At 38.8% G+C, this 12,695-nt stretch overlaps 1 protein-coding gene across 1 annotated transcript in view; it reads left to right on the top strand.

The window, feature by feature from the left end:
• LOC121875977 (mucin-2-like) overlaps positions 1-7,524 on the top strand; it is a 70,385-nt gene extending 62,861 nt beyond the window's left edge. Inside the window, exon 6 of the mRNA XM_042380813.1 lies at positions 7,222-7,524. Coding sequence (XP_042236747.1) covers positions 7,222-7,524 — 303 coding nt within the window. The remainder of the gene's footprint in view (positions 1-7,221) is intronic.
• Positions 7,525-12,695: the final 5,171 nt, after the last annotated feature.

The raw sequence follows: 12,695 nt of genomic DNA, 5'->3' as shown, positions 1-12,695 counted from the left end.
TGAACATGTATTTAATTCAGTTAATTAACAAAGTACATGAAAAGTATGTTATATTATACAGTAAAAGTATATGCAATAATTGAGACATAAAAACTATATTATACAACAATATATAGTTAATTAAGGTAACAAAATATCAAATGTGAGAAATTAAACAAATATATTAATTGCATCCAAAAAGTGAGATATTATTATTAAGTTTGTCTTACTAATTTTTTTTCAGGTATCAACTTTTACGACCAAGTTAAGTAAGATCATTAGAGAGCTTTAATGAGTTGTTGTAAAGCCAAAAGAAAACTTAGAGAAAAATGATAAGACTAATAGAGAGATAAAAAGTTATATTTCTAAAAGGTTTCGTTGAATGAGAGAATTAATACGTCAGTCAAAGGATATCAAACTGTCTAAAACTTCCAATCAACTGAGATGAATAATTCTGATATATTCCTGGTATGTTAAGTGAGGTTTCTGCACAAACAATATATTAAGTTATAATTTATGGATAGAGTTAACTCGTGTAGCCAGAGGTCCTGCGTCTTGTCTTTGAATCTTAACAACTAGAGCACACAGATCTTGACAAAGCTGAGGTAATTTGAATATAAAATAACCTCGCATCTTTACAGGAGTTTATCACAGAGTCTTCCAGTATTAAGTTGTGAGCTTTGCAGGCACCGTACTGTACCGCCGAGATGTGGTAGAATAGTACCTTAGGCAGTGGACAGGAAAACGAAAAACTTACGACAAAATGAACATAATCTCAAAACTAGAATCTGTAATGCGAAGTCGTTGTAGGAAAGCGGGAAGTAAGCAAAGGTTCCCGGAATATGTTTAATAATTTTGGTGAAACATTTTGAGATTAAGTAAGTTTTGGACAGTCTTAAACAGCATTAGTGGTGAAGAATGTATTCAGGTAACGTCTTAAGATGTATCCAGGTTATGTTAAAAGATGTATGCAAATGATGTTACAAGAAGTATCCAGGTTACGTTACAAGACGTGCCCAGGTAATGTTAACAGGTACTGCTTGCATTACTAAACATCATCTTATAACTTCCCTTCATAACATCATTCCCCACTGGTGATTCAAGACCTATTCGTATAACATCACCTCATGCTGTTCATTCCTAACCCATGAGCCAGTGTAAGCTTCCACATCAGGAGTAATGTCCTCTGTTTCCCGAGCATGACACATCCCACAATATTCACTGCAGTTTAAGTTCACCATTTATAATCAACAATAAAGTTATATATCAAAGTTTATTTAATAATTTTAAAGTATTTTTTGTAATTTTTAAAGTATATTTCGTATTTTAAGTATGTTTCGTAATTTTTATTGTATATTTCATAATTTTTAAACTATATTTCGTAATTTTAAAGTATATTTTGTAATTCTATAATTCTATAACTAAGTTACTTCAAAATTAATGCTTCACCTAATTATAAAGTTGACTTGTGGCTTCTACTGTAATTCTCTTACTCCCAGTTCGAAATTCTTTTCCTTCAACACGTGTTACAGTTACTTAATCGTGTGTTTAAAGTTCATATGGTTGTTTTTTCCTTTACTCTCTGTGTACAAGTTCGCCTCTATAAACCCCATTACTCATATTGATTCTCTTATTTAGCATTAAAAGGTCATGTTGGGTCGCCCTGTTTATGTGTCTGACGAAAGTACAATTATAAATTTCATGATTTTTTTCCTTCGCCGTCCCTGGGAGAGGAAGGGGCAGAAGAGATATTTAAGAATGCATATACTTTCTGTCTCATCCTATCTTCATTTCTTTCTTTCTCCTTTTCACCCTTTCTTTTTTTCATTTATCCCTTCCTTTCCTGCTTTCTTTCATTCCTTCCTTCATTCCTTCCTCCCACTCCCTTCCTCCTTCCTTCTACCTTCGTTCATTCCTTCCTCCCTCTTTCCCCCTCCCTTCTTCCTCCCCTCCCTACCTCCTTCTACCCCCCTCCCACCTCCTTCCGTGAGTTAGAAACATATTAACCTGAACAAAAGCAAACAAAAGCGCAGTATTTTTACCCCAACTAGTAGCCACACACACACGCACACGCACGCACACGCACACGCACGCACACACACACACACACACTCTCAGTCAACATCAGTAATTGTTATTTAAGTCACCAGTGTGTATAGTTATGGCCACTTTAGTCTTTGTTACAGTACTTGGACCACTTAACTTGGTCACTACGAGGCGGGGTATTGTTTTCCGTTCTGTCTGTCTGTCTGTCTGTCTGTCTGTCTGTCTGTCTGTCTGTCTGTCTTTTCCCTAATAACAGGAGAACGGATTCGCATTTTTAACAATAAACTTCTGGTAGGTTTAATGAACATGTTGCCATATTTACAGTTCGGGCAATGATAAAACAAAGGGTTAGGTTAGGTTAGTTTAGGTTAGGTTAGGTTAGGTTAGGTTAGAGGTGAATGTAGTTAAAACCCGGTTGTAGTGTAGGAGGACTGTCTCTGTAAGTTACTGATGGTAGAAAACGATAACATGAGACAGTTCTTAGCGATAACTATAGTAATATACAAAACACCATCATTCTTACCCCTGCCTTGCTAACGGCTGCCTGGCCCAGTTTTCATGGTGTTCATTTTCATTTTATTTCTATTTATTATTGTGGACTTTAACAAAAATCACGTTGGAAATATTTTTGTTCTCTTGTATAAAATAAGTATATTACCTTATATGTAAACAACTTTCATAATCACGATATAACTTTATATTCTTTTTCTTCTCAACATCTTTACAGACTACACCACGACAGCAGGAGCTTATAAAGTGCCTTAAAATATTACATAAGTGTATTAAGTCAATATCTGAGTGCCTCCCTAATGGTCAAACTTCAGACGACAAAGAACAAAAACTAACTGAAGTGTGAGCGAAATGTGGATAATGATCACCGTAATTTATACATGCATTCCAACATAAATCTTTTACAAAACATCAGTTAATGTTAGTAATATTGAGTAATGTTTTTCTCAAGGAGCTTAAAGATATATATTCAATGTTTTAATTAACTCCGTGTCATAGAGAGAGTTTAATATTAATTCCCTAGTGTTTTATTTTGTTTTAAATCTGATAATAACAATGATGTAATGTAGAAATGTTACCAAATAGATATATTGTTGCGTTAGTACTGTTATTCACCCTACGTCTACGCATACACCAAGGAGAATCACGGGAATAGATATAAAATGAGATAAAGATGTAAGTAGAGAGAGAGAAATAGTAGAGATGCAGAAAGGGAAATATATAGAAATAGTAAAAATAAAAAGAAGGGAATAGTGATGATGATGAAAGGGATAAATATAGAAATACATAGGAACAGAAATATAGAAAGATAGAAACAGTAGGAGAAGGAAATTAAAGTGTTATCAAGTTGGGTGACGGCGCGCAACAAGGCAAGTTCCTCAGAGTGATGTGCTTGTTATCTCTGCCCGGCCGAACCCCCCCTCACACCACCTACTGCTGTGTGTGTGTATGTGTGTGTGTGTGTGTGTGTGTGTGTGTGTGTGTGTGTGTGTCTCTCTCTCTCTCCAGCACTCGGCAACAAGCCAGACAAGATCACATGACCTTTTGAAAAAGTTTGTCCACTCAATGGACACACACACACACACACACACACACACACACACACACACACACACACACACACACACATACACACACACACACTCTTCCATAGGCATATATATGGGACTTATTTTTTCCATAGACCTATGAGTTATTTTGAGCCAATAATACACTGAGTGTGTCAATTTACAGAGTAAAGATAGTATATTATATCTATTGCAAAACATATGAGAGAGAGAGAGAGAGAGAGAGAGAGAGATATTTGTGGTCTGGGTTTAAAGAATGTAACCATTATCAATGATCGTTTTAACCCAATCTTATTAGATCTATACAACACACGAGGAAAAAGAGGTATTTTTCCTAATAACTTCCCCACAACAGTAGTTAAATTCCTGATTATTTCCCAAGACAATGTTTGCCCCTCACCTCTGCTTGTTAAACGGGGACCACACTATTACTGGGGACTTAAGAGAGTTAATTACCCTATGTGAGGCTTAAAATTGACAGTTCTCTCGGCTGTGAGTAAATTTTTAATCACTTTCTAGGGGTAAAGAACGAATCAGTGTCATTAATTATTACACAAATATCTCATTCAACAAGTAAATTAATTCACTTCAGGTTCACGGGAATATGATACACTCCTGATCTCTCCTGACCTCATCTTGATTCTCCACCTCACCTCACCTCCTTGCCTCCTCCCACCCCAATTCCCAGCCTCCCACCCCACCCTGTACAAAAACAAACAACAAAATGAAGAAATGACGTCAGATGTAAGTGATGATATTTACACTTTAGGTTTATCACCCTCTCTCTCGAGAAGGAAGAGCGGAGGGAAGATCACAGGAGGTGTTTGTGAGCCTGAGTTAGTGCCCAGCCGACCAGTGACCACAGCTGCGGGAGGAAACCTGTCCACACCAAGGATATGTGTGCCTTGGTGGTGACGTGGGAGGTGTGTGAGGGTGAGAGGTGTGTTGCGGTGAGTGTGGGAGGGACGAGAAAATGAGTTTGGAAAAATAAAACCTATGTAACTTTGTCTGATTACACTCTGATCAACCAAACGCTTCATCCACTCAGAGTACCGTCCACATATCTGAGGGTTGGCGACCACAGTCCTCCACTCTAAATATTCTCTGGCTGTGTTTACCAATCCTCCAAATTTTTGTATCTCTCTGGGGACTCATTTTTTTTTAATTTCACCCATCCATCCCAGCCTCTACCTTCCCCTGGCCCTCCTACCCTCAACTTTGTCCAGTAATGCTTTTGTCATCATCCCTTCATTCCTATATAACCGAAGTATCACATTTTTTCTTGTTAATTTCAAGTCATTTTCCTTGAGGGTTTTGATATATTAACACAGATACAATTGATCACGCTTGTAATATATGGAAGTTTAGATTTTATTAAAGATAAAAACAAAAGGATATATATATAAATTACTATATACATTCAGAGTTTAAAGGATCCAGTTATACAAATCGATACCATAAGCAACTTATTTATATCACATTAAAACTAAACCAAAACTATCACTTAACTGCGTCAAAAACTGTGAACCCTAATTGACAGTAATTAACATACCTGTGATGCCCAGCAAGTCTCCCAGGTAATTATTACTGGAAAGTTTGAGTGATTTAGAATTTTCAGTTCATTTCCAGCGGACGTTTATCAGGGCAAGAGTTAAGTAAAAGTTAATTGAGCAGCCAAATCTGATTTTTTATTATTTTTTTTTGGCGATAATTAATTAAGCCATAAGAATTTTAATATATAATCCATACAGGGGAATTAGATATTGAATTAGCTTTTTGTTTTGAAGGGTACTTAGTGTTAGAGCTAATAATAATAATAATCATCATCATCATGTTAAAATTGGCGTCCCAGTAGTGCAGGTAACGTAACCCATATATATATATTTTTCTTTAATTGTAATAAATCAATGTAATTAAACGTTAAAAAGCATTTGTATTATTTTGCTGAGATGACAAACAAACAGACGTAAATCTCGTGATGTACAAAACCTGACCATATAATAATTATTTTTTGGGGTCCAGAGTCAATGATTAAATCTCCTGTTAACAACTACACCAAGTTTATGGCAATTTCCTCTTCTCATTACAAGACTGACGAGCAATGAACGTTTCAATTTTGTTTCAAAGGAGAGGGAATATTTCATTAGAGACGACAACCAACTGATAAAAACAACTCTATTTTTTTTGCTACTTTGAAATATTTCCTGAAACTAATATAGTGTAGAATAAAGTGTGTGTGTGTGTGTGTGTGTGTGTGTGTGTGTGTGTGTGTGTGTTGCTATAGATCCCTAATAACCCTGAGAAGGTCAACAATAGGGCCAGGAGTGTTATGAAAGGTCAACATAAGTGGAGGCATTGATCTTCTTAATTAAGCCCTGGGGTCAAGGTCACACTAACTTGACCTCCTTTCAAGTTAACAGAAGTGTGTTACATATTCATATTAAACTCTGGGACAACACCGATAACATTCTTTAATATAGTAAAATTATCAACACATTTTTTTCAGATAATTCAGTAAAAAGTTCATAAATTATTGCCGAAAATATTACTGTACTAGCTACACTCTGAAGCCTTGATCAGTCCACAAAGAATAGAACTTTAGTGTAATAAAATATCCTGAACACTGAAGGACTCATTCTGACTACACAAATAAAGTGGATAAAGAGTCCTACAGCTGCCGAGCGGACACAGGGAGGAGGTGTAGGACAGAGTGGTCACCTCCCCCCCCAGCTGTGAGTACCACCGACAGGTCAATATGGCAGCTTCCATTTTTCTATCTGGTCTTGTTAACAGGATTCTGCTTCCATTCAGTGCTCGACAAGAGACAACACAGGTGTATAGTGTGTATTAGTTCATGTAAATAAACAATTATATACGTTTTTTTTTACCTAGGTAGGAACTCAAATCTCAGAAAGTAAAAATCTGAATTATTACCTGAGACAAATTCTACCTGGAAATTGGACACAAACTTGAGTTATCTCCATGTTTTGTTTTCTAATTTAACTCCTCGATGGAAGATAAAATTTTCTCGTGTCTAAATGCATAAACGAACTCTTGATTCTCGTGTTATTTCGCAGCTAAGAAATTTGATCAATATACTGACCGGGAAGAAAACAATGTTAATGTTATATAAGTGATAATATTGTACAGGTTTGAGGGTAGTTTTGTGATGCCTCGGACCTGACGTGATGGCGCTCGACTGCTGGACATGCAAACTCAAAACATAATTGTGGTGAATTTCAATGAGGAATTTATGCATCGTGGGAATAATGTGTGTGTGTGTGTGTGTGTGTGTGTGTGTGTGTGTGTGTGTGTGTGTGTGTGTGTGTGTGTGTGTGTGTGTGTTTGTAGTTTAATCTCGCCAAACAATCCGCCACTAGACCATATACATAAAAATGATTGTTGTTTTTTCTCTAGGCCCCACGAGACCTCCCCGGCAGGCACCACCACGGCCGCCCTGAACCAGAAAATGAAATAATACACTGGACTCGAATTTCTATAACCCGGGGAAGCTCACACAATAGATAAGGGAACAGATTTCGCCAATTTATCGGGAAACTGAATCATCTGAGACGACAGTTTAAGAGTCATTTGTAATCCTTCGTTATCAGTATTCTAGGTCAGTGTAGGCGGTTCTAGGGTGAGATCACGTAACAAGATTCTGAGATCACGTAACAAGATTCTGAGATCACGTAACAAGGCTCTGAGATCAAGTAACAAGGCTCTGAGATCAAGTAACAAGGCTCTGAGGTCAAGTAACAAGGCTCTGAGATCACGTAACAAGGCTCTGAGATCACGTAACAAAACTCTGAGATCAAGTAACAAGGCTCTGAGATCACGTAACAAGGCTCTGAGATCACGAAACAAGGCTCTGAGATCACGTAACAAGACTCTCAGATCAACCAATGGCTTCCAATTTTGATGAGGTTAAAATAAAATAAAAAATCTCACGAGACATCAGGTCAAGAATCACATGGCAGACAAACACAACTTGTATTATCGACTTACTTTTAATTCACTCTCAAGTAAAACACTGCGGGGTGGTGACTGGCGGTGCACGACAACACACACACACACACACACACACACACACTGCAGGCGGAAGATGAGGGTCGCCTGTCACGAACTGCGGGTTCTGAGAAATCTCCTCCCGTTTGACCTATTTCTCTGACCTGGTGTTCACTGACGTCAGCTATATTCCCAATGAAAAGGAGAAAAATCTTCACCCAAGCAGATTTTTTTTTTTTACTCCCTTAGAGGTAGAAGTTCCTCCTCTTTCTTCAGGTGACTCAAGTCTCTCCCTAAACACGGTAGGTTAGGTTAGGTTAGGTTAGGTTAGGTTAGACAAAAACAGTCCAATAACCCATTAAAATATTCTCTTTTCTCTAAACTGTTTAATACTCTACGAAATCTTTCCCTACGTAGATTCCCACCACTTCACGCCAAGATCACACAGAGTCAACCATACACCACCAAAACCACCTCTAGTACTCCTCTGCCTTCCTGTCTCTCAAATGGTAATCAAATCCTTATCATGGCAACCACCCCCCCCCCCATAAACAGGTCGCTCCAGACTGGTTTTTTTTTGACTGCGTTTGTTTTGGTAGGGTTGTGGTGGACTCTCCTCATCTGTAAACATTAGATATACGGAGGTGTTTTTCTCGTGGAAGTGAAAATATAATACAGTATAATTGTTGTTTTTTATCAATATATTATTACTACTATTACTGCTATTAGAATTACTATTTTATATCGTCTAGTAAAACATCATATAAGATAACATGTAAATCACAAACCAGTAAAGTTAATAATCCAACAGGTAGTATAATATACACCTGGACAACCTTCCCCATTACGTTCCCTAATTAAACATTCACTTCATGTATAACCAACACCTCAGAGAACACTAATTTATCCTCACAACTTGATATAATTATTCCACCATCTTCATTATTAATACCTAAAGCACGTCAACTATTTTCTCCTACGGGATTTTGATCAACTAAATGAAAATAACTGGAATTCTGATCACCATTCCTTATCTACGTATTACAGGTCTTAATTCATCTCACTCTCTCTTTTATCTCCCACATCAAACGACCCTCACTGCATTGTTAACTGAATTAGGCCTTTGCTTTATATTTGGGATCATTTGAATAAGCCATAACGTGTTCTCCCAGCCTTCAGAATTCGGGGATTTTAATGGAGTAAAGTTGACTATATTTTTTTAAGGAATGTTATTGTTGCTGCAAGAATGAACGTTGGGTGACAAACTGCTCGAGAAAGTTGGGAAAATGCTGATGTTTCATATTTTTACTGAAGGTCATGAAACACACACACACACACACACACACACACACACACACACACACACACACACTACAGGTAAGGCCGACCCCCTCACCTGCCCCTCACACTCCACCTCTAGACACCGTCAGAACTTCGGCCTCAACTCGGTAATATATACGTCAAAATTCTCTAAACTTGGACCTTCAGTATTTTACCGTGAAATTTGATATGAAGGACGACATTTGAATATATCTCTTGTGGAAACTTAGGCGGTAAGAGCTGCCACGGTTCCTTCTTGAATAATAAATGAGTCGAAGTAAAAAAAAATATCTGTCTGTCTGTCTGTCTGTCTGTCTGTCCGTCTGTCTGTCTCTCTATCAGCAGGTCAGGGTTAAATATAGACAGTGTATACAAAAGGATCGATTTGGTTACACGTCTAAGTGGTGGTGAGATCATCCTCTGTGTGTGTGTGTGTGTGTGTGTGTGTGTGTGTGTGTGTGTGTGTGTGTGTGTAATAATAATAATAATAATAATAATTAACGGTTTATTGAAAGAGCTTGGCAGCCAGAAGGCTGAAAATATACAGTTACATATTTGGGAATGGGTTACGAATTACAAATAATATACAAGTGACATAAGTGACACAAATAAGACATATAGTAACTTAGATGGGGATCAGCTCAAACTACAGTTCATTTCAACATAGTGACAGTGTAGGGAGCAGTGTTTACTGGGAGTAGATACACTGATTTATTACATGTGTGTGTGTGTGTGTGTGTGTGTGTGTGTGTGTGTGTGTGTGTGTGTGTGTGTGTGTGTGTGTGTGTGTGTGTGTGTGTGTGTGTGTGTGTGTGTGTGTGTGTGTGTGTGTGTGTGTGTGTGTGTGTGTGGATGCTCTTACGTTCTGTATATTTGGTCTGTCTACCGATCAAACTGTCTGTTTGTTTGTTTGTCTGATCGGCTGTTCGTTTGTATTTTATCTCAGTTTATTTGTTGTTCCGAGTTGGAGACTATGGTAACACGAACTACTGTATACAAACACACACACACACACACACACACACACACACACACACACATTAACGACCTCTCAACCCGTAAATTCGAACTCCCAAAATCACCCTAAACAAATCTTTAAAGTTATCAAACAAGCGACTAATTTAATCACAGAAGTTAAGAATCAGGTTTAGTAACAACGAAGCTTAAATTAATGAAGATGGGAAGGAACCCTGTGTGTGCGTGGGTGCGCGCACAGGGTAGTGTAATGCGTTTAGTGTGACAGCATTATGATTGTGTTAAGGTGCAGGCATTGCTTGATCCCTCTCGCTTTCTGCTACCTCCGCTCGCCAGCCCTCGTGGCGAACAAGGAAGCAACTTGTATAAGTCTTCCTCTACCAGTACACAGCTTCATCACCATCAAAACTCCTCCTGTGCCTCCTCATGACAACAAACGGTAACTGGGTACCTCGTGGGCACCACGCTAGACCAGCAGGGAATCTCGGAGTAGCAGAAGGCCCAAGAGGGACGGCGCATAGGCCCACTGGCATGTGGACACGTCCTGGCGCCTACCAGCCATTGCCCCGCTGCCTTGCGGATTAACCTTGGCAGGTATAAGGCTACGGGAGTAAACCCCGAACGAAAAATCTGCAGTGGAGCCCCGCATCAGGCAGACATGCTTACAGAGCTCCAACAAGACCCCAACGGAGGTATAGGCAGAAGAGGTGACCACCATGGGAACCCAAGAACTACACCGGCGGATGGAGAGGCTACTAAGGCGAAACCCTACAAACTGGGTTATCGGCAGCCCATTACAACTCTCCCTCTCCCCAGTCGTTGCAACACTTGCACCACTGGCCAAGATGTGAGGTTGCAGCCTGCGCTCCTGCCTCACCGACGGGTCAAGACGTACCTGGCGCTGCTCTAGCAGCAGCCACGTCAACTATTATGTTGGCCCATACCAACTCCCACCCCTGAACCCTCCTTCCCACCGGAATATCAACAAGTTCTCGCCAGAAGATACTATTTCTTTTGGGAAAGGAATGGAACCAGTGTTGAATAGTGGTGAACAGTGCTTAAGTCAGTGAAAAACAACTCGGCAGTAACAGTTGAGTCTTACCCAAGCTAACCTTCACACAGTGAGGTCCCAGGTACCCAGTGATAATTCCCCTGAGACTCCACGATGGGGAGGCCTGGGACCACACCTCACTCATTTGAGTGAGTGAGGTCCTGTGACAACAGACTACGTGGTGTCCCCATGATGCTACGACACCTCAAAACTCACCAATGAAGGTGACATCCCTAAAAACTCATATCATTGTATCATAGCTGGATGAACGTCATACTCGATTCCGAGTGACAGCAAAGTAGTAGTAGTAGTAGTAGTAGTATGTGTGTGTGTGTGTGTTATGAAACCCCTGAGCAATTAACACAACACATCACTGAATATAAGCATAAGGTGAGTTAATGAGCCTATAAACCTATACTCGCTTCAGTTCAGGATCAGTTGAGTCGAATGCTGAATCTTTCCTCGAGACCAGCAGTTGTGTGTGGCGTGTGGTTCATGCATCAGTATATGTTATGCGTGACGGTAAATATTCGTGATTGGTGCTAGGTAGAATTACTGTTTTAGAGGAATATTGATAAATCATAAACCCTTCCTAGAACAACAATATTACAAGGCCGTTTCTAGACTTTTGTTATTTGTTTTACTCTGTTTTACCTGTGAGTTTTGGGCGCCATGCTGAAGCTGTGTACTAGGCCAAAGGTAGATGATACAGTGAATCTGTTTTAGTGGCCTGACTTTACGTATATATGAACTGTATTTATTTTACATACTTGGTTCAGGGTTTAGTAGTGATAAAGACCCTGGAGGGGATTGTATTCATACTGGCCCAAGTGTCTCTATAACTTCTGTCTCTTTTATGTGATATTATAGAATTTTACATAATAATTATACCTTGATTATACTCGTATTATTTTCATTATTTCTATCATTGACTATATATACTTTTGTACGTCTTTTATGTTCATTATACTTTGTTCTATACTTTTATAATGATCTATAATTCTTCTTATAAATAAAAGTTAATACAGATGACTCAATTAATTACACTGAAGAGGATGTAATTATAGAAACACTTTAATGTTGTTTAGGCAAAGGAGTTTCTCGAAGGTTATAACATTTACCCATGGCTAATGAGTGTGGAAACCCATCCAATAATTACATACCCCCCCCCCCCCAAAAAAAAAATAAAACTCATATTTACAAAACAATGACATCAAAATTAGTCAACACACGTGCTAATTATCTTTCAAACAATAGAGCAAAAGCTTTACAAAGAGACACTATATATCCTTCAGCCAACGGGAACAGTCACTACACCTGCAGCCGCCTGACGGAACCGCAACACAAACATGTTTATCATGGTGAACAAAACTGTAATACTAAAACTGTATTTCCTCGCCTGGTGTGTTTGTCTTTCTCAGCTTCATGGAGAAATATACTGCAATACCGCAATACTTCACCCAACTTCAGTCAGTCATCACTCATTCTAAAATAAGTTGTCTTTTGAAAGTGATACAGTCGAACCCATTTGTAAGTCATGTTAGTCCTTTCTCTCCCATCCATGAACCCTGAGACGCGTGAACCTATGAATCCGAGACGTGACACATTTTTTAACCCATAGATAGTGTACTGTGCGATATATCGGATTCACAGGTTCATGAGCTTCGGATTCACAGGTTCATAATTCTCGGATTCATAGGTTTCATGAGTCTCAGATTCACAAGTTCATGAGTCTCGGA

Source organism: Homarus americanus, unplaced genomic scaffold (assembly GCF_018991925.1).
Source record: "Homarus americanus isolate GMGI-L3 unplaced genomic scaffold, GMGI_Hamer_2.0 scaffold42818, whole genome shotgun sequence".
Lineage (NCBI taxonomy): Eukaryota > Metazoa > Arthropoda > Malacostraca > Decapoda > Nephropidae > Homarus > Homarus americanus.
Note: the sequence above shows the minus strand (reverse complement) of the source record. Positions and strands in the feature narration are given on the sequence as shown.